General features: G+C 43.3%; 2 protein-coding genes across 9 annotated transcripts in view; one reads left to right on the top strand and one right to left on the bottom strand.

Annotated features, from left to right (window-relative positions):
• Positions 1–24,113, top strand: pcm1 (pericentriolar material 1). Of its 7 annotated transcripts, none has more exons than XM_086211853.1 (40): positions 1–231; positions 1,308–1,422; positions 2,119–2,367; positions 3,225–3,554; positions 6,982–7,152; positions 7,588–7,707; positions 7,936–8,122; positions 8,363–8,472; positions 8,713–8,986; positions 9,073–9,220; positions 9,982–10,191; positions 11,043–11,209; positions 11,532–11,749; positions 12,289–12,431; positions 12,535–12,664; positions 13,026–13,196; positions 13,277–13,458; positions 13,775–13,963; positions 14,042–14,312; positions 14,405–14,550; positions 14,646–14,881; positions 15,144–15,330; positions 15,779–16,086; positions 16,273–16,434; positions 16,680–16,736; positions 16,920–17,092; positions 17,837–17,968; positions 18,591–18,720; positions 19,660–19,827; positions 19,949–20,046; positions 20,252–20,386; positions 20,489–20,689; positions 20,810–20,857; positions 20,952–21,090; positions 22,173–22,321; positions 22,402–22,462; positions 22,629–22,834; positions 22,936–23,028; positions 23,122–23,245; positions 23,392–24,113. In XM_086211853.1, exons 2-40 carry the CDS (start codon positions 1,327–1,329, stop codon positions 23,415–23,417), a joined length of 6,345 nt encoding a protein of 2,114 aa, XP_086067979.1. In that variant the 5' UTR covers positions 1–231; positions 1,308–1,326; the 3' UTR covers positions 23,418–24,113. The 7 variants fall into 7 exon arrangements, with proteins under 7 accessions (XP_086067979.1, XP_086067983.1, XP_086067982.1 ...); XM_086211857.1 differs by having other exon boundaries at positions 19,762–19,827; XM_086211858.1 differs by having other exon boundaries at positions 2–231; positions 14,646–14,743.
• The window catches only part of asah1b (N-acylsphingosine amidohydrolase (acid ceramidase) 1b), a 5,970-nt gene continuing 1,994 nt past the window's right edge, over positions 23,788–27,763 (bottom strand). Inside the window, exons 6-14 of one of the 2 annotated variants that reach the window (XM_086211862.1) lie at positions 27,589–27,663; positions 27,465–27,510; positions 27,248–27,392; positions 27,086–27,140; positions 26,939–27,020; positions 25,757–25,888; positions 24,869–24,992; positions 24,672–24,728; positions 23,788–24,556 (exon numbers count right to left, since the gene is read on the bottom strand). In XM_086211862.1, coding sequence (XP_086067988.1) covers positions 24,494–24,556; positions 24,672–24,728; positions 24,869–24,992; positions 25,757–25,888; positions 26,939–27,020; positions 27,086–27,140; positions 27,248–27,392; positions 27,465–27,510; positions 27,589–27,663 — 779 coding nt within the window. In that variant the 3' untranslated portion in view covers positions 23,788–24,493. Of the gene's footprint in view, positions 24,584–24,671; positions 24,729–24,868; positions 24,993–25,756; positions 25,889–26,938; positions 27,021–27,085; positions 27,141–27,247; positions 27,393–27,464; positions 27,511–27,588; positions 27,664–27,763 lie in introns of both variants that reach the window. The other variant, XM_086211861.1, reaches the window with a different exon arrangement.

The raw sequence follows: 27,763 nt of genomic DNA on the forward strand, positions 1-27,763 counted from the left end.
TGTGTAATATATCGCCACCTGCTGTTTGGAGGTGTTTCTATCTGTATCCTAACAAGAGAGTTGATGGCGAAACAAGGCTAGCTAACGTTACATGTTTGGACTGGTAGTTCTAATTACTTCTACTTCCAATTTATCACATGGCTTACACTAGACTCCAGTAGAATCCTTAAGACCTCATCTGCAACATATGAAGAGCTAGGTTACGACAATTCTTCGCTTTCACCTTGAATGGTAACGTTATTGTTAAGTTTCACTGTATTACATTGCAATCGAACTTGGCTAGCTTGATTTTATTTAACCTTCAATTAATTTATTTTGTTTTAGTCCTTAACATTTGCGGTTTGAGTTTAATGCTTGCTGGACTTGATTGCCTGTTTACTATGTCATTTTTTAATGCGAGCTCCTCTGAGTTCAGTTCGGCTAACATGAAAAGAGATGGTTGTTTGCTTCAACTCATACCAATGCAGTAAAGTTAAGCTAGCTATGACTAGATGTTGGCAACCTACGTAGCATTAGCTTGGAGCCAGTTCTATCAGGTTTAATATCTTAATTGTCTACAAATAAAATCGACGGTGATGCTCAGTTGATATAGAATCGATGTATTCTTAACCAGCTAACTTAGTGGCGCAGATAGAGGGTTGCCATGACGATTTCAGGACGGAACCAGGTCACAAATTTTAAGCTAGTAAAGTTCATCAAGAAACAAGCTACATGGACATAGATGTCTGCTCGCCGGGCTAGCGTGAGCTGAGGTTCTAGCGAGTGTAGTGTTCTTGTGCGGAGCAGTTGAGAGAAAGCTGGTGCTAACAACCTGCTTGGTGGAGGGAACCTCTCATTGTTTTCCCCGGGAATCTAAGCGGGCCACGCACAGGATTCCACGGCAGCTACTGCTAATCAGTGTTTCAGAAACACTGCTCTGTTTATGTCGGGATACTCAATGTCAGGCTAAACGCACCGCTAACTAGACGTGCCGTTGGTAAGAACTGAAAATATAACATTATGATACTTTGATATTAGCTATGCAGCAGGTGAATCCAACTTATTAATAGTGACATTAATGTGATTACAATGTATTATCACGTTCAGCGTTACGTTGAGGAAACACACAAATTGGTTAAAGCCAACCCAAGTCAATGAGAAGATACTCTGGTAATAACTTAGGTTGGTTAGGAAAGCAAATATTAAATGTCAAATTTGGTGTCACCAGTCTACAAGTTCGAAGTCTCTTAAATGCTGTCTCTAAAATGTAGTTAGACTTGTGTAAATATCTGAGTGATGATCAGTATACGTTTTGTTGTGAATTCCAGCAAGCTACCAGCAGGTGACATGGCAACTGGAGGCACTCCTTTTGATGACTGTGCTGAAGAGCTGCACAACTGGACTGTAGCCAATAGCAGTTTGGAAGATCGACTCAACAACATGGTAAGGGTACAGACTGGTCGGAGCCTGTTACAGTGAAGGAACTTCACAACACCCTCCCTCCTTTGTTATGTGAATAATTTAGCCTTCGTGTTATACATTTTGTCACCATAAATTGGGCACATTTCACTTAAGTTATGTAAAATCTCACCTGTAAAAAGATGTCATAAGCTATCAGTGCCGATGTGGAATTTGTGGATGTGGTCCTGGTTATTAATGGCAATATTTAAGTGGCAGTTTTTCTGCTTGCGTCAAAGTTGGACCTTTCAAATGTCTTCAAGTAAAAAAGTACAAGTACAATTTGCCTGTTATATGTTACTGCTGAACCATGTTTGGGTTGTACTATGTTTGTGCCCCTGCAAGTTATGTCCATCATATATACAGTGTACCTGAGCAACCTGATATTTTTATGAAGACTGAACGTAAAAGGTGATTTCTGTGGAAGAGTATTTTTTAATGCACCAGTTTGAGGAAAAGGTAGTGGAAAAAAAGGACTGTTCCTCCATTTTAAATGTAGTTTTATGTGTATATATAAATGACACACATCTCTAAGTAATCCAGAAAAGAAATGAAAATGACACTTGTAATAATAAATTAATTCTTTCAACTCAATTACTAGCCATTACAGCTAATATGCATCTGTCCCTATAAGAGAAAATGCACAATATTTAACAGTACAAATGTTTCTTTGTTGATCAGGACTGGGGCATACAGCAGAAGAAAGCCAACAGGTCTTCTGAGAAGAACAAGAAGAAGCTGTCTGCTTCGGTGGTGGAGAGCCGCCTGACTAATGATATTTCACCAGAGTCAACCCCTGGGGCTGGTCGCAGGAGAGCACACACTCCTCATGCCTTTCCTCATGTTAAATACACCACCCAGATGTCTGTGCCAGACCAGGCAGAGCTGGACAAACTGCGCCAGAGGATCAATTTCACAGACCTGGATGAGGTGAAAACCTGCTCTGTGTATTTATTGTCAACAATATGCCCCATCTACTGTTTAGAAATTTTACAGTGTTTCTATTTGTATGTACAACAATTGCGTGCTGTTCGTTTCTACTGATTACAGACAGCCGCTATGTGAAGTCTCATTTCCAGGAGTGTAATTTTATGAACATGAGATGAAAATCATGAGATCGAACAAAGTGAAAAGTTCTCTGTCATGTTCAGCGTTAAAATATCGATGCACTGCAGTGTGTCACTTGCAAGCAGCAGAGGACTCTGAATATTTGTAAGTGTATGTTATGAAGTTGTTTAGCCGGCCTTCTTTGGCAGTGAACGCAGAAAGAACCTTGCAAGTACAAAGCAACATCACCGTGAGACAGTGTCAGTTTTGGCAAGGCCCCTCCTTTGAGGGCAAAGCTGTAATAAGAGATGCTGTGCAGTACATTGCTCTTACTGGGCTCACAAATGAGTTGTAGCACAGCTGCTTATAGTTGCTTTCATTCAACATTCGTAGATACAAATTTGTTCTTACAGATGAATTGCTTTTGTAACTCTTTGCGGTTGTGTTCCGCAACCACTGGGCAGGGGTCCATTTGTGTGCTGTGAAATGTTTTCAGGTTGTTTGCAAGGGAAAATATATAAAAAGTAGAATAGTAATCTAAATCGGTGCTGAAAAAAAAAAAAACTTTTGAAAATCATCTCCAAACATGAATACTCTCAGTGGGCCTTGAATTAGAAAAGTCAAGATTTATTGTGTACTTCTTGTATCATGAAAGTTTTTGTAAACTTGGGTGATTGCCAGTTATAAGCTTGATGAGCCTACAACAGTGGCTTGTCTGGTTTGTGTAATTTCTCATTTAGAGGAGTATCGGGAGTGACTCTCAGGGACGTGTGACAGCTGCCAACAACCAACGCCAGTTAGCTGGGGAGAACAAGAAGCCCTACAACTTCCTACCGCTACATGTCAACACTAACAAAAGCAAGGAGCTGCTCCCTCCCTCCTCTTCTGCTCCAGCCACTCCAGCTATCGTCAAGGAAACGAAGAAACAGAGCCCAGGGTCCAGGGATACGTTAACTCCTGTGGTTTCTACCAAGGAAACGTCAAGGATTAGCCGTGGTGGGATTGAACGAGGGCTTTCTGCACACAGGGAACATTCGCGAGGAGGAGAAACCAGGATAGACAGCAGCCAGGTAATGTTTTGTTTAGTTCTTACTAAGAATTTTCTCAGCCTACAATTTCTTTCCAACGTGAGAATTAAATATTAAACCGTAGAGACTTGAGTGATAGGTTGACTGTAGATCTTAGTGTTTAATTCTGTTGTGGCGGGGTTTCTTCCAGTAGAAAAATGGAAACATCTCTTTTTACTTTAAGCAATCGACAGGAGCGTAGAAGACATGGTGTATTCTTAATTAGAAGTGGCTTTAGTTTGAAACTGAGCAGAAGGATTGGTAAAATGATCAGTGCAAACAGCTTTGTTAATTAAATGCAGTCTGAGTTCTTTCAATTTCCCCTCCACCGTCATCGGCTTGGGCGAAAGTTATGTTCTCTACACAGGTGCAGACTACACTATGTGCTAATTGACCATCCTTAACCCTTTGTGGTGTGCTCAAGTGCAACTTTCTGGCCCAGACATGCGAGGAAACAGTCTGCCTTCATCTCCACTAATTATTTGTATTTGTTTACCTGTTACCTGTTACCTATCCACTTCGTGCCTTGTGGCACACAAGGCCTTCACAGAGCTCTTCCACTTCTCGCGGTCTGCTGCTGCAGTCCTTGCCTCCGACCATGAGTTCCATCCTCCCTCTTTCCTTTCTTTCTCCACGGTACGCCTCCAGGTGGTCTTTGGTCTTCCCTTTCTTCTTTTCCCCTCCGGTGCCCAGGTCATGGCTATGTTGCAATCGTTGTTATGGGTCTGCCGTAGTATGAGTCCGATCATCTTCCATCTTCGCAGCTTCACTTCTTCACTGAGTGGCTTCATATCCGCTCTCTCCAGCAGTTTTTCAGTGCTGATGTGATCTTGCGAGCATATTCGGAGTATTCTTCGTAGGCATCTATTATGGAATACATCAACCGCCCTGTTATCTCCTCTGTTCATTTTCCAGGTTTCACATCCGTATAGCAATACTGGTACCACTAGTGTTTTGTACAGTTTTAGCTTTGTTCTTCTTGTGATGCTGTTGGAGCTCCAGGTTTTTCCGAGTCTGATAAATGCACCTCTCGCTTTTGACAGTCTTTTCTTCAGGTCCTTCATGCTTTTCCTGGTTTCTTGCATTAATCCTCATTGTTTTGGTCTTCTGTGTATTGATCCTGAGTCCTACTCGCCTGGCTTCTTCGTTCATTTGTGTTGTTTTGCTCTGTATATGCTTTTTTGTGGAGGAGAGTAATGCCACGTCATCTGCAAAGTCCAGGTCGTCAAGTTTTGACATCAGCTTCCAGCGAATTCCATTCTCTCCTTCTTTAACTGTTCTTCGCATTATCCAATCCATTACAATCAAGAACAAGAACCCAGACATATTGCATCCTTGTTTGACGCCGGTTTTAATGTCGAACCACTCGCATGTTTCTCCTTGATCTGCTACTGCACACTGGAAGCCTTCATAAAATATTTTAACCATTTTCACGATCTACCCTGGGATTCCGTATTTCTTCATTATCATCCACAGGCTTCCGTGATGGACGAAGTCAAAAGCCTTTTCGAAGACCACAAAGTTGATGAATAGTGTTGCTTGCCACTCATTAACCTGTTCAATGATGTTTCGCAGTATGAATACTTGCTCTGTTGTTCCCCTACCTGTTCTGTAACCGGCTTGCTCCTTTCTCAGTCTGCAGTCTACTCCCTTTCTAATGCGATCCACAACGATCCTTCCAAGTACCTTTCCCACTACGGAGAGTAGGGTTATGCCTCTTGAGTTCTTGCATTCTTTGAGGTTTCCTTTCTTTGCCAGTTTGATGATAAGCCCTTTCTTCCACTTTGTTGGGATCTTCTCAAGTTTCCATATTTTTCTCAGCAGCTGGTGTACTTTCTTTGTTGAGAACTCTATATCCGCTTTTAACAATTCAGCTGTGATGTTGTCGATTCCTGGTGCTTTTCCGTTCTGTAGCTTTTTTATTGCCTCTTTGACTTCCCCGGGTGTTGGTTCGGTTATTGTGATTTCTTCAGTTCTGTCGTTGAATTGACATTCGTCCTCTTGAGTGATTGGGTTTGCTGGTTCTTCTCTATTCAAGACCTCCTTAAAATGTTCTGTCCATCTCGACTTTATTGCATCTTTTCCACTGATAAGATTACCATTTTTGTCCAGTACTGCTGTGCTCTGTCTGGGCCTTTCGTTGCACAGTATCTTTGTGAGTTCGTATAATGTCTTCATATGTTGTTTTCTTGCGGCATCTTCAGCTTCATTTGCGATGTTCTCCATCCATTTCCTTTTATCTGTTTTTATGCTTCTCTTCGCCTCTTTGTTCTTATCTGCGTACTTCTCTTTTCGCCGTTTTTTGATTCTTTCAGAACGAGTGCCCATGATCGTCTTGTTTATGCTGTTTCTTTGTTCCACAAGGCTCTGCGATTCTTCGTTAATCCATGGCTTCCTCCTTTTCCTTGGTCTGCCCAGGACTGCCTCAGCCACTTCGATGTAACCCTTTTCCATTGCTTTGAAGTTGCGTTCCACCTCTTCATCTTCCACTCCTCCCTGCTCTTCCTCCTCCAAGACTTCGTACCTGTTTCTTAGAATGATAGTAAACGGTCTTCAAGATGTTTTCATTGCTCAGCTTTGCCGTGTCATACTTGACTCTGGGGCTTTTCTTTTCTGTAGGTTTTTTTCTTCAGCCTTAGCCTAATTGTTGTGCAAACCAAATAGTGATCACTTCCGATGTCTGCAGACCTGTATACTCTTGTATCTTCTACTGAGTTCCTGAAACACTTTTTATTTGTTTAATTAATTTATATTGCGGTTCTTAAGTGTAACAACCTGCCAAGTTGTATCATCAGCGATAGGTGTGGCTACAGTAAATGTTTTCCAATTGCCAAGTCGTGTGTCTGCCAACCTGTTCTGGTGAAGGTGATATCTCAGGAACTCCTTTGGGGCCCAGTCTACTTGGATTAGAATTTTAGGGTCAAAGTCACTGTGATTTCCCAGAACACATTTGTCATATGCTAATTATGACAAGATGTCACGTAGATACATATTGGGATAAAATAATGATGTGATGATTTTATAACCCCCCCTCCCAAAAAATCAACTTCTACAAAAAAAATGTACGACCATTAGTGGTGGAGTCATATGACCAAAAGGTGGTAATTCTAGTTCTCAAGTGTTTTAGAACTTCTTTCCATGGTTTTATGTGCAGATATTATCTGTGATTCGCTGCACTCTGGATAACTCAGAGAAACCAGGTCTCGGATGAAAGTGAGGCAGAGGCAGTGCAGCTGAATCTGGGCTTTATTTAGGGCAATTTATAAATATGCCACCGTGGGTGCCCGGTGAGTTTTGTGCCCTTGTTTAGCCCAGTCTGAGCCATCGTTACAGATGCCTGCTCTCCTTTCTTTTATCTTTCTCTCTTTTCTTCATTTATACTCCTGATACTCAAACACTGACATCACCCCCTGTCTTTGTATGGTCTCAGGTGGTGACCAAGCTATTACAGATCCGGGAGTACATCAGTAAGGCTACCTACATGCGGGATGACCTGGTGGAGAAGAATGATGTGCCGGCCAATGTGGAGCGCCTTTCTCATCTCATCGGCCACCTCAAGGAGCAGGAGAAGTCCTATTTACGATGGTTGCAGAAAATGCTGGTTAGTCTCAAATTTTGTCCTCTAGATTTTCTTTTGTCTTCTACTGTGCTTTTCCCATTCTATCATTTATATACAGTTTCAATTAAATATCTTTATAAGGCTGTTTGAGGATAATAAATAGCTGAAAATAGCCACATTTGCCTCTTAATCATTGCGGCTCATCACGTGTTATTTTTTTTTTCCATTTGTGTGTCTCGAACACTTCAACAGTTGGGTCATGTTTCACTCGCTGCTGAAAGTAGAACGTGGCATGCTACCTTCCTTTGTTGTTGGGCGGAGCTCTGTTTTTTGTGCTTGACTTACACACTCTTTCGTTCCCCTGAATGATTCTTCCTCTGTATTCCCACTAATCTCATTTGCTTGAGGGACGCATAGAAGCTTTCAGCCATTTGTCTTCATCCGTGTCACTGACTGTCCTCTCTACTGTCTCAATAGGCACGAGAGAATGAGGAGGAGGATGTGGGGACCCTGGACTCTGCAGTGGGCTCAGGTTCACTGGCAGAGAGCACTTCTCTGAACATTGAGGTTCGCTCTTCAGATGCCTCTAATGCAACGGTTTGTATATTTATACAGGAAAACTATGTTGATGGTTTCTGTTGGCTTCAGTCAGTTGTGTCATGTCTTGAAACCAAGCACTTTTTTGCTTTTGTCATTGTACATTTAGTCTTTAATTTGCTTTATCAGTACCTGACAAGTTTCTCCTGTTTCTGCTGAGTTGCAGTGTAGAAATGCTGGTGATATGCTTTCATCCTTGGAAATGCTATGTGGATGTGTGCCTTGTAGGGCGGCAGGCCAGAAGCTATGCGAGGTGACCAAAAAGAAGAGCTGGAGAACTTGCGTAAGCAGCACGAGCTGTTGAAGAAAATGCTGGAGCAGCAGGAGCAGCTTAGGGCCCTGCAGGGCCGACAGGAGGCACTGATGGCCATGCAGCACAGTGCAGAACAGGCACTCGCTGTGATTGAAGACACTGGTGAGACGCATAGCCACAACCATGTTCTCAGATCAGTAGTTTCATCGTTCACAAAATTTAGCTTCATTTTTTTTAATAGAAAAAATGGTGTTTTTTGCAGGCAGCATTTCGAAACCAGTTAATAATAATATAATTTCCAGAAATTTGTTTATTAGATTTATGCATCACCTTTTGTTTCAACCACTTTAAGTTTGGATTTAATTAAAATGGATGAAAACAATGTTTTTGCTGTCACTTTAGTTGTCACGGAAACCACAGGCAGTGTGTCAGGCCTAAGCATCACGTCCGAACTGAACGATGAGTTGAATGACTTGATTCAGCGGTTCCATAACCAACTACATGACTCTCAGGTACGCCAGTCCCTGTGTGTTGGCTTTGGTGATCTCCATCAAAAAGAGGATTATTTGACTCATACTTTGTAGGTCATAATAAACGATTCATCGTAATTGTGGCAGCATGTCTATAAGTTATGACAGTGATAATTTGGCCCAAAAAATAAATAAATTGATGTCTGGCCACATCAACTTTTATGTCAAAAAATGTGTCAAATTGTTACATAAAAAGCTGATAAAGTATTTCACTGTTTATAGACTAAGGCGGTGCCAGACAACCGCTGCCAGGCTGAGAGCCTTTCCCTCTCCAGAGAAGTCTGTTGGTCTAGGTCTCCCCAGGCTGTTGGCCCACCTCAACACAGGCCCCTCCTTCACTCTGCCTCTGGTCCACACGCTGGTCTCGACACTGGGGCAACAGCTGCCAGTGTCAAACTGACTGAACTCCAAGAACTACAACACAAGAAGCAAATAATGGACAAGATCCTGCAAGAGCTGCATTCACTTCGAGACCAAACTCTAAACAACAACTACTGTAAGAATGTGTTTTTAAATACTTTTTTCTACTTTTCAATCAACCAACCCACCCTAAATCAAGTTAAACTGCTGTTGTTACTTCAGGTCGTGACTTGCCAACACAGTGTGATCTGAGTATCAGACTGTCAGACTGTCCATCTGCTCTCTGCTCTAATGGGGCCTCTGGTTCCAGTTCCTTTCATCCCTCTGTCATGCCAGACCAGGACTCTTCCAACTCTACAGACAAGCTGAGGTACACACTAGTGTTTTGACATCCAGCTGTTGCCAGGGGGAAAGGCTTCAATGTTGTCTTAGTGACAATGCACCAACAAAGTTGAATGTCTTTTATGATGAAGCTGAGTTTCCTCATGGACACTCTGTCAAAACTATGATCTGAGTTCGGTGGATGGGAACTGCATTGTTGAATTTGAGTCAGAATCCTGTCATCCCAGAGCCCCGTAGACAGACTTCAAACTTGGCACAGAGTTTTCTTACATTAATAGTATGTCACTATCAATCATCACGTTATGACTGAGAGATCATCTGGGTGGCTGTCATCTATCCACAATGCTTCATCTCTGAGCCCACACCCACACACACACACACACACACACACTTATTACCTGACTGATTGAGTGGCTTTATTTCATGGTTGTCTTGCCCTGCTCCAGACCTCGGTCGCCATGGCAGAAAGCCACAAAGCTCTAGCGAGTTGAATAGGCATGTCAGGTATCAGGTTTTGAAATATTGTGGGGCAAGTGTAATATAACCTCTCTGCAAGAAAACATACTCCGACCCTTCCTATGAATTTTAATCCACAACAAAGACTGAACCTACACCTGTTCCAGGAGTGGTTCTTTGTTGGTGACCTTGAACATTAAGTTTTAGTCAACAGATGAGTCGTAAAGAGACTGTTCTAGTATTCCACACAGCCTTTTTAATTATTTACCCTGGTGTGCTTTCCTGTTTCATTTATGTATGTCTTGTTCTTTCCTTTTCTTTGTAACCACACAGGAAGCTGAAGGAGGTTCACAAGCGTTTGAATGAGCTACAGGAATTGGTTCAGTATTACAAGCAGACGTCTGATATGATGGTGGATGCTGTTAATGAAAATGTGAAAGAAGATGAGGAGGAGGAGGAAGAAGATGTGACAGAAGACGGCTCTATGTATGAGGCCATGTTTGAATCTGAACAGGAGAATCGACAGCCAGTAACTAACATCAGGTTAGTGTGTAAAAAGTTATGTCAGTTTCACGAAATTGGGCCAGATTAGTGTGTGTGTGTGTGTGTGTGTGTGTGTGTGTGTGTGTGTGTGTGTGTGTGTGTGTGTGTGTGTGTGTGTGTGTGTGTGTGTGTGTGTGTGTGTGTGTGTGTGTGTGTGTGTGTGTGTGTGTGTGTGTGTGTGTGTGTGTGTGTGTGTGTGTGTGTGTGCGCCGTGCTCAAGCACTTTTGTCCACCAATGTAAAGTGTTGAGTAGTGCGATCACTAGGCCTCTGCATGCTTTCTAGACCATAGGGTGCTTGTAAGAGGTGGGCTTCAGCATGGTACAATTGAATGTGAACATGAGGTCAGCAGGTGAAAACATAGTCAAGTCCTTTGGTAAAATGCTGACAGTTAAATACTTGTCTTCTGCAGAAAATCGTCCGGATGCCTAACTAGCGATGTTGTTGCAAGATGAGGGCATGAGAATATTTTCTGTGTTTTCTTTCTTTTTTTCCCCCCCTTTTTTTTGACGTGTTGTTCAATTTTTAAAACAAGTAATGAACCCACATTTTGTGATGTAAGTTGTACAGTGTGTACATTTGTGCTCACATATATCCTGCCCCATCCCTCTCCCGCAAGATTACCGTACTTTCTTCCCACTGCAGTGACTCAATGAAGTAAATCCTCACCTGGGGTAATCCTGAGCAAATGTCACTGGTCCAAGTGTGAGGGCTCCTTAAATTGACTCAGTTATACTGAAACACTGTGGACCAGTGGAAGGGAAAACAGAGAAACTTTAGTAGTCATTGTGCTAAAGATCAGTGCCTGACTTATTAATGACTGGCTAAGTAACAGTTCGCTGGTCTGTTTAGAAACCCACAGCGCTGTGGGCCCTGGACAGATTTGAATAGTCTGACTAACGGGCGTGGAGTAAGGAGTAGCAGCACCAACAACCGGGATGCTAGACTCAACACTGAGTGTGAGATCAACAACCGGTCAACAGCCAACCTGCGCAGCCTGAACATCCCCTCAGCCATTGGTAAATACAAATACACACTCACTTTTCATTTATGTGTAATTGTTGGCACAGGACTACTGTGACAAAGTGGTGCTGCAGCACATTGAATAAATGATGCTAAAAGTGTAATTATTCTAATCTTTGTTTAACAAATGCTTTGGTATAATAAAACCTTAATTGCTCAAAAAGCTCCATCAGCATGAACTGCTATGTATCTTATTGCCTCCAGTAAAATAAGAAAAGCCAACTAATAAGATAGTTCACCTGCCTTTTTTAATTACTGAAAACTTGAAGATTGTTTTTATAATGTTGTTAATATACCTAAAACTTTACTCCCATTTAGAGTGCCAATATAACAGGGACACCTCCTATAATCAGGTGAAAGATGAGGATGGTCTCAATAATGATGAAGGGGCACAGGCCGCGGCTCCCGAAGATGAGGCGTCGGGGTCTAGTCGGAGGAGCAGCCTTGAGAACGGAGCTGGGTTTTCCCAGAAAGTTTATCGTCGGACGGCAAAGCAGAAGCTACGGCAGCTGCAGGAGCTGGTGGCCATGGTTCAGGTAGAGCAGATGACAGATTAATCAGAATAAAAAAAAAAAAAAAAGAAAAATGCCTCCGAACAGAAAATCGTCCCATGAGTGCAGCATTACAGTTGGTGCCCTTGACCTTCAGAACTAAGGCACCATCTAGTTTTTGCCTCCAGAGAAGTACCAAGACTGAAGCATATGCAACAAAATCACATTAAGAGTTTGAGAGTTATTGCATGTGTGACGTGACTACTATTTAATTTTGGCATTTCATTTCACTGAAAACCTTCCCCCCCCCCAAAAAAAGGCTATGTTTTTTTTGGCAATCAAGCCTTTTCCCTAACATCTGGAGAATTGATGATTTGTTTAACTTTTTAGTTAATGCTTCATTTATAGAAGTGTCTTGACACAAATTTTCTTTGATAATTAAATTCAGGCGCTGTGTTAAGACACCAAAGTGCAGTTTTTGGTATTTAGAGGAATGGTGCAGTCCCTAAATGCACATTCTGTGGCTACATTTATGAAATCAAAGATTAAATATGTAAAACAATGTGTTTTCTTTCTGTATCCAGAGTGATGACACTGATGGCACAACAGCAAATGAAGAGGAAGTGTTGCTTCAACAGCCTAATAATACTCGAGCTACTGTGGGAGGACTGTTAGGGTCTGGATCCAAACAGAGCCCCAGAGAGATCACTCTCTCTAGCAAGGCCAGGTATGCTATTTACAACACATGGACATCCTGGCTGACAAAATGTGCAGTTTGAGTGAACCCAGAATGTGTGGTTTGTTACTTACTCGTACTCATTTGAACACAGGGAGAAGTTATATGAAGAGAAGCTCCGCCAGCAGAAGCAGGAGCTGAACCAACTCCACGAGGAGCGACAGAGGCTCAATGAAATTCAGGGCAAGATTCAGGACCTACAGTGGGCTTGTCCCGACCTGCAGGTATCTATTACTCCACCAAGGAGATACAGTACAGGCAAAATACAATGATAATCATAAGAGCCCTTAGCAGGTCCCAGTGCTGCTCAGTATTCATAGTCATATCTGCATTTATGATCTTTGGCAATAAATGTTCTTGATTAGCTTTTTTTCTTTTCTTTTCTTTTCTTTTTTTTACAAAGCAGGAATATATTTTAATCCACTTTAGGATTCACTTTGCGAACGCTGCATTAAATACTCTCAATCTTTTAATCTTTTATAAAGGCTGTCTCCATTGTACAACAATAAAGACTAGAAAAATTCTGCATATGCTATTTCTATATGTCTGTATTTAATCATTAATCTCTCCTGTTTTCCATTCTAGTTGTCTTTGTCCAGCACAGTGAGTCAGCAGAGCTTACTAAGGAAGGTTCCAGCTGCTGCCTCCACTCCAGCCACTGCGCAGGCTTCTTCTTCCTCAGGACCCAAAGCCAATTCAGCTGTGCTCAAACCCACTGCTCCAGAAGCAGCTACGTCTTCAGTCACTGATAATGAGGTGACTCACTTCACCATGTTAATATTGATCTGTGCTTTGAGAACCACAGATCAGTTAATCCTTCATTGTTGCATTGCCAGCAGCTTTGGTCAGAGATGCGTCGCCACCAGATCCTGCGGGAAGAACTTCGCCAGCGCAGAAAGCACCTCGAGTGCTTGATGGCTGAACAGCAAAGGCGAAGCGGCCTCTGTGACTCTCCTCTGGGGACTGAAGACCAAGAGGGGCTTGCTTCACTCTCACAGCCTATCAGTAGGGATGAAAGGTAGAAGACATACTGCTCCTGGGGCCTGAGGGTCTGAGTTAGAAGTCTGCCTCATTTTTACACATCAACAGAATTCGTGCCGTCATTGTCAGTGTAATTTCATAAACCTTTGACCACTTATTTAGAGAGCAAATTGTTGTTGGTGAATTAAAGAATGGACTCCCCAAAACTGCTTGTCCAATCTGGGCTCTACTACCTGACTCAAGCTTGATTTGTTGGATTGAACTGTGCCTGTGACTGAGTAGTAATTGTAGCCGTGACAATCATTATTCCAAAGGCGGCTCCGTTTTTTACAATATTGCTCATGTGTCCTTAGGACTATGGCTACTTGGGGATCCACTCCCTGTCCCCTTGATGACGATGATGAGGATGAATATCGCTCAGAGATGGGTGCAGAGGACGAAGAGGAACAAGACAATGCAGAGAGCAGCTCTAATGATGACATCCACATCTACTCATCCAGCAGGAACCAGCGCTCCTACACTAACCGCAAGAATCAAGGATGGTAAGTGACTGCAGAGCCCACGTCATATAAATATCCAATGGCGATCCGCTAAAGTCTCCCTCACTTGTCTTTATGCAGCAACCTAAAGCCTCCACCAGCCTTTTCATGTGAGGGCAGTGGGCATCCTTCCTCTCATACCAAGGCTAAGACCAAACAGCAACAGCAGTCCAGAAGTTTGAACCAGTCGTCCAGCCAGCCAGGAGGGGTCAGGCGACAAGAGAACTTGTGCTGGGCGTCTGAGCTCTCAGTCACTGAAGGCTCTTGTCACTGGCAGGAGCAGATCAGCCAGTTGCAGAGACAGCTGGACTTCAGCACCAGCATGTGTCAGACACTTCTGCAGGACCAGCAGGTTGCTTTGCTGAATAAATACTAACACAGACAATGACAACATTGTGATTTTCAAAATATGTCATTAAATGTTAATCTTATCTACTTCCACAGACATTGTCATACATGTTGCAAACTTTGCTGACTGGTCAGTACAGCGTGATCCCCAACAACCTGTCGTCGCCGCAGGTCCATCTGATGATGCACCAGCTTAATCAGTGTTACACTCAGCTAGCTTGGCAGCAAAGCAATGTGCAAAGGTAAAAGTGTTGTGTTGAGAAAATTACACAATTCTTATTTGTTAACGTGGTCCATCTTTTCAAATGATCTGAATTCTGTTATACGATTCCTCCAGACTAAAACAGGCGTTGAATGAGCTCCTACGCCAGCAGCAGCAGCAGCAGCAGCAGCAACAACCACCACCACCACAACATCCCTCTGCTTCAGTAGCAGGTTGGCATACACAGAACCGGGTCTCATCCCAGGAATCCTGCTCCCATCCCTCCACGTCTCCTGGCGGCCTCCTCCCTTTCTCATCTCTGCAACCCCCAGCCAACATGTCAACGTCTGCCTTATCCCCCTTCCCTCCCAGTATGGCATGCATATGTATTAGCTTGCTGGCATTTGAGACAACACACAGCTAAAAATTCCAAACAGCATGGATTTAGTTTTCATGTTTATGAATTACCTCTGCCAAGGAGGAAATCTGATCACCAGCATTAGTTTTTCTGTGAGCAGGATAACTAATTTTTTGGGATAGATTCTAATGAAGTCATGCACTCTTGTAATTTCTATCAATTATTTTGGTCCGTTGATACACAAGTAAAATACATTTTTCTTTCTCTGACTGCAGGCTTTAACTTATATCCACTCTTCCCTGCTGCAATGGGCGAGTTCCCTCAGGGAGCTGCAGGTCAGGCTACACCTGAGCACCAGAAGCAGCCTTTAGACCCCAACACTTCCATCAAAACAGAGTACATGAGTTTCCCTCCTCCCCTGCAGCGCTCTCCTCTGAACTCCACCATGGAAACAGACCGAGGGTATGTGAGCATGTAGCTTTGTTTCCACATTTGGCAGAAGCTTGTCCGTATGTCCGTTGTTGTGAATGCAGTATCTATTGGACTCAAGGATGACATGATATCAGGTTCAAACTTTCACAGAATCCTGAATTGATTAGAGTTTTGTGGTCAAAAGTCAGATCCCCACTCCCTTTTTAAGCCATAATCACTGGCTAATTATTACAATATTTCACACAAATTTCTATTAGCATGAAATGATGTGATAATTTTTTACATCTAAAAGGCCAAATTCAATGTGAGAACATAATATTTTGCAAAAACATCTTTTTCTTAACATAAATCGAGTTCCCACCCAAAACTCCACGTTAAAACCCTTTTACAAATCACTTGTACGAAACTTGTATTCTTATCGTTCTTATCAACTTTGAATGTCCTACTGATTATTTATTTTCCATTATGACCCCTTCAGAGCAGCTGGCTGGCTCAACACCTCCTACAGCAACAATACAGTCCTTATTCACCCTCCTAAAGCAGAGGAAGTGTCCCCCTCCTCCTCCCCCACCATGGCCCACCACCGCTCCAGACCTCAAGACTATGACCAGGCCTCATTAGAAAGTTTTAGCAGCATCCCTGATCCCGTTGATCCCACTACCATCACAAAAACATTCAAAGCTGGACGCAAGGCCTCTGCCCAAGCCAACCTGGCATCCCGAAGCAAGACACCCGGTTCCAAGAGCCGTCGCAGGAGGAACAAAGGGCACAACAAGAACAGTGAAGGTATTAAAGTGGAGTTGAAATAGCTTGTTATGCTGATTACGTGGCTGATTTGGGTTACACTGGAATGTACAGGTACGCTTGTAATTGAATTGGATTAGAAAAGAAATAGTTGAGAAAAATATTTTTTTTCTAAATTTATTAATTTATTTCTTTTTTGTCTTTTTCCTTTTCTTGTGCATTCCTCAGGTCAGGAGAGCGACAGTGTCAGCAGCACTGCAGACTTTGACCAAGAGAGGGCAGCAACGTCTCGTCAAAAGGATCAGAACCAGAGTCTGTTGGACAAACTTACTCAAGAAAAACTAAACAGCAAAACTAAGCTGGGGAACAAACAAAATGACCTCTCCTCTGGTACAGCTAAAACTATTGTAAAGCTTTTTACTAACCCCTCTTGTATGTGTTTATGTTTGTTTGTTTTTTTCATCTACTGTATTTAATATACTTTATTTTTGTCCAGAAGTTTTCTTCATGATTATTACAGCGTTTTGCTTTTAATATAATTTTTATTCTACTTTCTTTGCACATTTGTCATAACCACATGTTTTTAATTTTGGGTCAATTTACTGTGTTGTTGCTTTAATGTATCCTACTCACAGCCTATGCTTGGAGAACACCCTTCCTCTCTAACAGAATTGCATGCACAGAAGCACCAGGTAAACTCACCATGCAAATCCCTGCATCATTTGGTTGTTCTCATGTCACCTCAGCTTCCCATGCATGGGCCAGTTTTGTTTTTCATACTTGCTCCCAAACCTAAGCTGTGTAACTGTTGCTTTGAGTTTGATGCATTTTTTCACTCACGAGTGAGATAACACCAGGATCTCCCTCTGTTGTAGATGCAAGCAGCGACTTCTCTCTGTTTGAAGCTTTGAGGGAGACAATTTACTCCGAGGTGGCAACACTGATATCCCAGAATGAGTCCCGACCTCACTTTCTCATTGAGCTCTTCCACGAGCTGCAGCTGCTCAATACAGACTATCTACGCCAGAGGGCACTGTATTCCCTTCAGGTAAGCTTGGATAAATGGAACTGTAGCCTAATGCCACGCTCTGATTAACAGATATTCGGGCCATTAAAGCAAATCTGTGGAAAGATTTTGTCCAGGTTCTAGGTTATCGTCACCGAATAGTTTGCAACGTCACCAGTTCTCTGATAAGACTTTCCCTCTCAAACCATTTCGAGACACAACTGGGACTGCTTTTATCAATTTTGATCCCATTTTAAAGAAGCTGGATCCAACGTCATTCATTAAACCACACCTGGAATAGACAATCGAGCATGAGAAACAGGAGGACACTTTTGAAATGGCAACTGCAAGGCTGGTGGAGTTAATTGGTTTGAAGGACAGCTGGAGGGTAAACATAGGGAAATTAAAATGCAGCTGACAGTAACATGGCTTGGACCATTCTAATAAAAAACAACTGGGTGGACTAACTTGCAGGTGAGGGAGCGGATATGTGAGGAATAGACAGAGTCCCAATAATGCACTGGAGAGAAAACTGAAAACAGAAAAATCCAGCTTGGGCTTCGATGTACTCTTCAGTTAATTTGTTTCATCTGATTTTCCTCATTAATTTATGTGATCCGATCATCATCTAAGTTACACATTAAGATGACTAACATCAATCGAGTCCCTCTGGTATCAGTGGATCAGAGCACATTTTTAGACAAATGCAACGTATTCTCACTTCCTGTCTCTCTAAATGGTCCGTTCAAACCATGGTGCTATAATCTCTCTTTGGGCCTCTGCTAGGACATAGTAACCAGACACCTGACAGAGAAGAGTGCAGCGGAGGACCATTTGCCCCCCCTCGGTCCAGTCACGTGGGCTGCAGGCTCCCAGTCTGAGCTCACACCCAGTGAAAGCCTGGCCACCAGCGATGCAGTAAGAGACACATGATTGCCCCCCAGCGTGCCATTGTTACACTGCTCTTGTCTCTCATATGGTGTGTGTCACTTTTCTAGTAAAGTTGTCCCTCATCTAGTCGGGCTGTCCTCTCAGTCTTCCTCCAGTTCCCGTTTGACCTCTTCAGTCTCCATTTTAATGCATGTTTCATCAGTATCTCTCTTGTCTCCTTTCATCCGTTCCTGCCTTGTCTCTTTTCATCGCTCCAAGTCTGTCTTTATTCTCTTTTTAATTGTTTCCGCTCCTCATCTTCATTGTCTGTGAATTTAACTTGACAGCAAGACTTCAGAAGCCTGTCTGTAAGAAGTGACCCTCATCTCTCCACGTCTCTTTCCCAGATCAGACATGTGCTCTTTGTTCTGGCCCAAGGTCCCCCAGAGTTCTGCTAATTGGGATCCAGAAATCTTGTGTCTAAATAAAGCTTTTGTAGACGAATGATGGATGAAATGTCTAATTTTCTATGTAACTCGAAAGGCAAGAGAAGCCGCCATGCTGTCAGTCTGTCTATCCTTGATGAATTATTTTCATCTGCTTGGAATCTTCTGTTTGAACTCTTGGTTTAGGAAATGTAAAATAATACTGCATGTGTTCTGTGTTCCAGGAGGTGGTAGAGAAGAACTTGAGGCTCCCGCAGGGCTCGATGAAGAAGACAGACGATGCTGAATCGGTTGGAAATGACAGCACCGTGTCGACCTCCTCCAACCTGGATCCCTTTGCCAAGGATGATCTCGGTATGATTCAGTGTGCAAAAGTGCGTGCGTGCTGGCCACAGAAATAGACTCTGGTATTGACGCAGTCTTCGTGAAAAACTGTGTGGTAGATCCCATTGTGTAAACACAATTACAGATTTTTCTTTTCATTGACATTTTAATCTTTTATTGAATATTACTCAACAATAAAGCAGTACTCAGAAAGTGCTTTTCACCTCTCAAGTACTACCAAAAAGCTGTCTTGAGCTTACAAAGGCTTTTTTCACCCCTGCATCGTTTCATTGTGACTGCAGAATGCAGAAAGAGCCAGCCTCTTATATTAATTTGAAAGTCATGTCAAACTCTCGAGCAAAAAAGAAAATTACTGCAACACTTCCAGTTTGGCACGTGTTCACAGTTGCGCCGAGCGTAACCAACCCATGCATTCAGTTGAACCGTCTCGCTTGTATGTCTGTGTTCATCCATCTTGGCACTGAAGCAGACGTGTTACAAGTCGTGTTTAGCTCAAATCCAAGTGATTGTGTGTTACTAAGCAGACAGCAAGATAAAGAAGATGTGGATTATACCCTTGGATGCATGTAATAGTTTATAAACTGACATTTTTGGACAGTTTTACGGTTGTTTGTAGTTGGTGGTTACGTGACGTTGTTAGCTTCAAGCTAAATGTGCATGGCTGGCTCTCTCTGCATCCTGGAGTCGCAAAGAAGTGATGAAGGAGGGGAAAATGTCTTTACGAGCTCCACACATCTATTTGTAAGTAGTTGAAAGGCAAACTACACTTTCAGGGTTAAGAATCATCTTAAACAACCCTTCACTTCCACCCCCCCAACCCTCCCCTGGCAGCGTCCCCCGCAGATTTACATTCTCTCCACACTTTTGCTTTATTAATTTTGAACTTTCTGCATCCCATCTCTGTCTCCCTTTGACTCTCTGGCTCCTCTTTTTGTGCTGCTCTAATAGGCAACACGGTGATTCATTTAGACAAAGCTCTGGCCCGGATTAGGGAATATGAGCGCATGAAGCTTACAGTTGAGTTTAACCCCTGCAACACCAACACTGCAGGTGCAGCTGGCTCTGAACTCTCAAATGCTGAACATCTCTCTGCTAACGCTCCTGACCCGCCAGAAGGTACAAACCCTGCCTGAACACGCTCGATCTGTCCATACGAATGCGCTCTATGTTGCTGTTTACTTTAACAGGATCTCGGATGAAACTGATGCTGAAGTTGTTTGTGTTTGTCTGCGAGCAGGTGGTGCAGCTGGGGATGGCTGCTGCCCTCAGATTGACACGCAGCAGTTGGATCGCAAGATCAAAGATATCATGAAAGAAGTTATCCCCTTCCTCAAGGTAGCATAACCAGTACAGGGAGCTTGAGGGTGGATCCGTTTGTACCAGCCAAGAAAGTATCTGAATTTTAAGAAGTGGTGTTTTTTTTGTGATATTAAATAGATTTATATCATTTAAAACTTGATATTCAAGTAAAAGTTTCAAGTCTTAAGTATTTCTTTGAAAATATGAAGTTTTTAAATGTAAAATTAACTCATGTTTGTAGGAGAACATGGATGAGGTGTGTTCTGTCCAGCTGCTGACATCTGTGCGGCGCATGGTCCTGACGCTCACCCAGCAGAATGATGAAAGCAAAGAGTTTGTTCGCTTTTTCCACAAACAGCTGGGAGGAATACTGCAGGTTCGACCGCCGCCAACTTCCTCAAACACCAGCGTAACGACTTGACGCAGATGAAATGATCCCTCTCCATATCACACTGTCTGATCTCTCGTCTTCCTCCAGGACTCTCTTAATAAGTTCGTGGGCCGTACTCTGAAGGACTGCGGCGAGGACCTCCTGGTGGAGATCTCAGAGATCCTCTTCAATGAGCTGGCCTTTTTCAGGCTCATGCAGGATTTGGACAGTAGCAGCAGCACCTCTTCAGCGAGCAAACGTAAAGACAAGAAGGCTGAGCAACCTTGTAAAGACAAACACAATCTGAAGGTTGGTTTGACTAGGTTTTTGGTAATAGAAGTATGTTTAAGCTAAGAGTGAATATGTCTTGTACGTGTAATGCGTTGTATATAACTATTTATCTTGTTTTTTATTTATGTGTCAAATTAGGAAAACAAAGCAGCTGTGGATCAGCAAATCTTTTCAGATGAAGACAAGGTCAGCAGTTATTCAACTCCTGAGAACAAAACCGTCACTGTTTGTCCCACTGTCACACATCTGTGTCACATTCATGTCCTCCTCTCTCTTTCAGGACCAGGATGAAGCTGAGCAGGAGGACGGTGCTGCTCCTCTTCAGGAGATGTTCCTGCAGACAGAGACCAAGAACGGCAGGAGCAGTGAAGCCTCCGAGGTTGAAGAGGAAGATGAGGATGAAGTGCCTGTGTTGATCAGTAAGTTTCCTCCTGATGCCACTGGATTGTTTTGCAAAGGCAAGGCAAGGCAAGGCAAGGCAATTTTATTTGTAGAGCCCGTTTTCACAAACAGTTTGTCTCAAAGGGCTTCATGGCATCTTAACAACATCCTCTGCTCTTAGACCCTCACATCGACTGAGGAAAAACTCCATAGAAAACCCTTTTAACAGGGAAAAATCAGAGAAACCTCAGGGTGAGCAACAGAGGACGGATCCCTCACCCAGGACGGACAGACGTGCAGTAGATGTTGTTACAGACAAGAAGACAGTTTACAATGCAGAATGTGAGAAACACGGAAATGTTAATAACAGCTGAAGAAGGAAGCTTCTGGTAGGGGAGGCAGGGAGAGCAAGCCAGCTTGATGGGGGACTGGATGGCAGACTGGTTCATGGAAGGGGAGCGCAGGCCGGTGTAACAGTAGGGAATAAGAGGGGGGGGGGGGCGATGCAGGCGGCGGTTGGGGCTCTGGTGGATCTGTGGAAACACAGAGAGACTGCGAGACACCAAGGCCAAACTACAAAGTGCAACAAGTAGTGGTAGTGGCAGTTCCAAAAATGTGCAGGGAGGAGAGGAGGGAAGGGCTCCATGTAACCTGATGTGTCCCCCAGCAGTCTAAGCCTGTAGCAGCATAGCTATCAATGGTTCAGAGCTACCTGAACCAGTCCTAACTGAAGGCTCTGTCATAGAGGAAGGTCTTAAGCCTGGACTTAAACGTAGTTAAAGTGTCTGCCTAAGGCGTGTTAGTGAATATTTTTTTGGTCGTTATTTCAAGTAATGAACTTAAAAAATGGTATGAATGAACAATGTAGGGGATAAAACAAGTAATCACTTTCCCCGATCTCCAAATTTCTCTATAAAATAATTGTCCTTTTTGCCTCAGTGTGACATTTTAATTTTAAAATGTTTACTTTGAGAAATGAACAAGACAGGAAGAAAATGTCCAGTGTTTCATTCGTGAGGATGTATTGAAGGAGAGTAGCAGTCTGTGTTGTCCATGTGTCCTGAGTAACGGCACCTGCACAGATTTACATCTTTCTTTCACGTGCTGTCTTTTATTCCAGGTCTTTCCAAAGCGGAGACTCAGGCCCTGACTAACTATGGCAGTGGGGAGGATGAGAATGAGGAGGAGGAAATGGAAGAGTTTGAGGTGGGACCTGTAGATGTCCAGACCTCCCTGCAGGCTACGACTGATGGACAGGTGGAGCAGGAGGTCAGGTTTTACCATCAACTCTCATCGCTCACATTAACACAGTTTTATTCAGTCTGACATGTTATTGTGTCTCGCTTCAGGGGGCATCACCCAGTGAATCCCAGGAGACTGTAACAGAGCAGAGTTCAGAGAAGGAGGATGGTGAGTGCTGCTTAATATTCTCTAAAGGTAGTAGTAGTTGTAGTAGTAGTACTTCCTTCCAGCCAGTAAAACGTCACATTATTTTGCCTGATTCAAATTTGGTATTTCTAGATCTTAAGCCTTTTTTTTCTTCTATGTACCATTCCTGACTTCTTTACCTGGATAGCCAAGACCACCGCGTCAGTTCAGGTAGTGGATTCCACTGCAGAGGACCACGCGATGGTGGAGGACCAGAGCCCTGAGAAGACTTCAGTTGGAGCAACTGCCACCTCTGAGGAAGACGCCGCAGCCGCTCATAGTCAGAACTTCACCAAGGAGTCTGCGTCCTCCAGCAGCCCCGACACAGACTCGCCCGTCATGATCAATGTAGATGTAAGTCCCTGCTGAGGGCGCTGGTTTAATATTCAGCTCAGATTCTTTCTGCTCCTGCTGTCATCGGATTTGACCAAAGCAATTTTATCTCATAAATGCAGGAGGTGGGCTCAGGTAACACCAGCCAGAGGTCAGATGAGGAAGACTTTGTGAAGGTGGAAGACTTGCCACTGCAGCTCACCGTCATGTGTGAGGTAAGCCACCACAAAACTAACAATGCTGCTTTCAAATGAAACAAAAACAAAGTCCTCCTCTGGTGACATCAACTCAATGTGGTGCATCATCAGGAGGAGCTGCAGAAGAGAATCGTGGAGGAGCAGCAGAACAACAACTTGTCTGTAGAAATCCTCAATGGGAACGCCGAGTCGCTGACGGGGCTTGTGGGAAACGCTCAGGCGCTGAAGGAACCAGGTACCAAACACCATCGCAACCATTTACAATCGCAGTTTTGATTGTGGTTGCAAAGCAAAGAGACGCTCGGTAGCCTGTGCACATCAACACCAACACCGCTGACAAGTATTCATAAATCTAAGAGCCTTTATTTGTATCTTTTTCAGAAGCTGTTGGTGCCCAGAGTGTGTAGAGATCCACACACGCTCACGTCTCAGCCGGCCGTTTTTGTCAACACTATGCTTTGCGCCCTAAAAGGGTTGCGGATATTACATTATTAATTAATTTCTTAGTTTTAAAGAGCAAAAAAAAAGCTGATGTGTCACATTAGCCGTGACTCACACACAACAGATGAAAGTTAAACTAGACCTAAATAGCAGTTAAATGAATTTCTGAATGTGTTAACGTGGGTAATCCGGGACGGGTTTCTCTCTCTCTCTCTCCCTCTCTCTCTCTGCTGCTGATTACTGAAAGTTCTGCTTCTGTTTGAATCTTTAACACTGAAACTGTTACGATCCACATTAGTTCTCTTGGTTCTGGGATCAGTTCGACACCAACTGTGATTTTTTTTTTTTTTTTTAATTTTAATGTTTTGGTTTGTCTCAGCCTTCTTGTTGCACAGCTCATCTTTCCAGCTTTTGATTCCTAATTACAGAGAAGTTACAGAAGAATGGAGGTGTGGCTGTAGCTGGCTGATTTAAGCTCATGTTCTCTCCACCTTGAATATTTTATATGAAGCTTCTTTTTTTTCTCCTGTCTGTCTCTCTCCTCAAACTTGTCTTTATACTGTTTTGTTCTGTTAACAGTTTCCCATGATTTCCATGTAATTTCAATGTTGCCTAAAGTAAAAGTTTTAAATAATAAAATGCTGGAACTTTTGAAAGTGGCTGCATGTGTTTCCTGTCCAGATGCCTGTCAAGTGATCGTCACACATAATTCATGTCGACTTGAACGCTTCAAAAGAAAAAAAAAACTAAAGCAGAACCTTCACCATATTTTTTCATGTTTTAAAACAAACAATCTTTGGCATGAATTAAAATATACACAACAGAATCAATCTCCACACAAGTCCACAATTCTTTCTGAATTGGATTCATTCCCACGATCAGATTACAGTAAAAACAAAATGAAAGCACGTTTAAATTATTACAGTGAATTATTTTTTGGGGTTAATTGTCATTTTGGTTCAGACAGACATGAGCAAAGGGGGGAAGGGTACGTGTAAACATTTCCACGATCGGCTGATCCTTTGCAGGCTTCCGTCGAGGCTCACCAGGGCATGCAGGGGTTGGGACAGTCGCGGATGTACGACTCCAGCTTGCCCTCGGAAACCTGCATCAGTGTTGTGTATGTGGTCAGCTGGTAGTGGGGGGGCACGTGTAATTAGGAAAAAAAGTGTTAACTGAATGAATCAGATCCTCTCATTAAAAAAAAAAAAGAAGCTCACCTTGTTTAGCACTGGTTTAGTTGACAGCACGTCATACAGTGTGTTCAGTGAGATGTTCTGCAACAGAAAGACAAAACAGGTGTCCTGAAATTTAACAAGTCAGATTTGTACTTCTGACCTTAAGAAACCACATGACAGGGGGAAGCGACTCCATCTGCAACGTTCCACATCCTCTTTTCAGAGACGCTGGCACTCACAGTCTGTGTCGTCTGGTTCATGCACTTCATGGCGGGAGTTCTGCGGTCATCCAGGAACAGGGGCTCCTTCCAGTGATCATAGTTGGTCTCCAAGACGTACCAGCGGTTCAGCTTCACGTCGATCCTGAACGGGATTCCAATTCAATCAATGATGTCTTTTAAGTGAGGCAATGAGGAACACAAGAACTGCTTTGTCATTGTGACTAAAGAGTTACACACGCGAGTGCTCTCTCCTGTTGGGACAAGCCACAAAGTTAAGTGATGGGGGACAACACTCGGTCCTCATCTGTTCAATAGTTACATTTAAGCAGTGCCAGCAGTCTGTTAGACCCATTGATTTGGTCGTTAGAGATTCTCCAAACTGCAACAGAGGGATTGTAACACAAAGACTGATTGCAGTACTATAGAGGCTGTAAAACTGCAAAATAAACCTCTTGATTTATCTTCCTCAGACTGCTGAAGCCTTATTATCCTCAGCTGAACTTGACCTGTTGTTTACACTGTGCTCCGACTGCAGATGTTGTTCCTCGGAGGACAATCGTGAGGAACAATGTAAATGTGAGTGTGTCGGGATTGTTTGAAGACGCGACCAGAAACCAAAACTATCTTTTAAAGACTAAATCAATTTTTAGGGAAATATATTTATTGAATGTCTTCTTTTCTGGTTCTCAGGAAGATGGCAAACAAGCTCATTTTCTGAAGTTGTGTTTCTTTAAACTGAGCACTGAGGATCGAACGTTGGACTTCGACCGGCCAAATTCTGTATGTGTTGATCATCACACACAAAACCTCAGGCCAAAATTTTAGGAACACAACTGTACAACAGCATGCTTCAATTGTATGGGCACATGTTCAGTTCACAATTGGGAAATGTAATTCAGGACTCACTCCAAGATGTTGATACTGAGCAGTCTGGATCTGGTGATGATGCAGCCCTGGCCTGTCTGGTTTCCTCCCAGTATGAAGTAGGCTGGAGCCAGCAGTTTGGTCTGAGCCAGCCGATGTTTGGCCTCCTCATAGCTGCCCATGACAAGACAAAACTCATTGTTTGGACACAAGACACCATTGTCACTTCTTGAAATGTGGCAAGGAGCTTTGACTTTCTATGCTGTTTGTCAGTCAGCACAGTTACACAGAATGGCAGGGTCACTTTCCAGACATGTGACTGTTCTGCATAATAAAGGTAGGCTAGCAGGAGCGCCTTTTATTTACGTGTGTGTGTGTGTGTGTGTGTGTGTGCTGGGGGGGGGGGGGGTGAAACGTTGTATAAAACCTTTTTGACTTGAAAAATCTGACCGCAAACGGCGTGACATGCTTGAACCTGTATAGTGGAATAAATCTAGTCGAGCTTTACAGCTGAATGATGTCTCTGGCTGTCCTGCAACCATTTTGAGTCAAACAATATCATCTGAGTGGAGAACTGGACCCCATTAAAACACTTACAACTAGAGAGCAGTCGGAGCGCTTCCCTCTGCCAAGGATGGGAAATGAACTGCTTTTATGTAGCATTTTCCTCCCAAGTGCTTCACAGTTTTTGCTTCATTCGAATACCCGCGCGCACACACACACACACACACACACACACTGATGGCAGAGACTGTCATGCAAGGTCCAAACGTACTCATCAGGAGCAATTAGGGGGTCATTATCTTTCTCAGCGAAAACAAGCAGTCACTGGATGGTCAGTGAATTTGGCTCTACAATTTATAAACTTGTTCTTTGTAATATTTCCCGTCCCTCCATCAAATGTGATCAGACTCCATCCGGCAGTTTTTGAGATGTCCTGCTTCTTGGTGGTGGTAATGAACTGAAAGCAACATTTTGAGCATCAGGAGCTCTCAGCTTTCATCCTCTCTTCCTGTCCTGAACACGCTGCAGCTGATCACTGCTAAGATGCATCATCATCATCATCATCATCATCCTCCTCCTCCTCCTCCTCAACAGAAAAATGCATCGCATCACTGATGCGTCGTCACAAGTGTACTCACAGTAACACTGCTGATCAATGTGATGCATTACAAGGCCAAGAGTGGATCAAAAAAAAAAAAAAATCAAAGCCAGCAGGGATACCTGGTTGCGTTTTCTAAGACGGAGCGAGTGAGAAAGCTCATCCACATCCCCTCTCTCTTCCCGAGGATCCACTCCAGGATGCCTGCAGATGGAAACGCCATTAGAGTCAAACATACATCTGCATCAGCAGAGCAGCTCATCACTCACCAATGTATCCTCCGTCCAGGCTGAAGCGCTCGTTCATGGTGAGAGTGAAGACGTGCTACGAGGGAATGGAGGAAACCGTGTAAGCTTTATTACTCGCAGGGCTATGGAGGAGTTACAGAAAACAAACCGGGCACTGATGGAGTCTTGACTGCAAATACTCACAGGTTTGATGCCGGTCAGCATGCCAACATATCCGGCGAAGTTTGTGGACTTGAAAACGGTTTGGTTATTTCTCTTGAAGTCTATGTTGACCACAAGAGGCTTCAACTTCTCGCTGATGATCCAGGACTTGTTTTTCACGTCCCAGCTGAGGAGAGCGACAAGTCAGTCTCAAAGACATCATTCGGGTCAAGACTAGAAATCTTAGCGACGTACTCACCCCAGAAACAATCCAAAATCCAGATTTCTACCATGGAGGAGGTTTCCTGACAAGACACAGATGCATTTGAGTACACAGATTACATCATGTAATCAAAGTGCAGATTCTGGGTAACACCGAGTACCTTTGGCGTCTTCGGCAACAACTGAGGTGCACACGGTGAAAACCTCGTAGAAGATGTTGAAGAGGACGACCTCGCCTGGAACAGTTCAACAAGTTTATCGTTCAGTTCATTCAATCAGTTTAACGAGGACAGCAATTAACCGGTCATTTTAAAGAGAAGTCCACCACTGCCGTGT

This window comes from Aulostomus chinensis, chromosome 8, assembly GCF_037954235.1.
Source record: "Aulostomus chinensis isolate RoL2024-O1b breed Wild chromosome 8, RoL_Achi_v1.0, whole genome shotgun sequence".
NCBI lineage: Eukaryota > Metazoa > Chordata > Actinopteri > Syngnathiformes > Aulostomidae > Aulostomus > Aulostomus chinensis.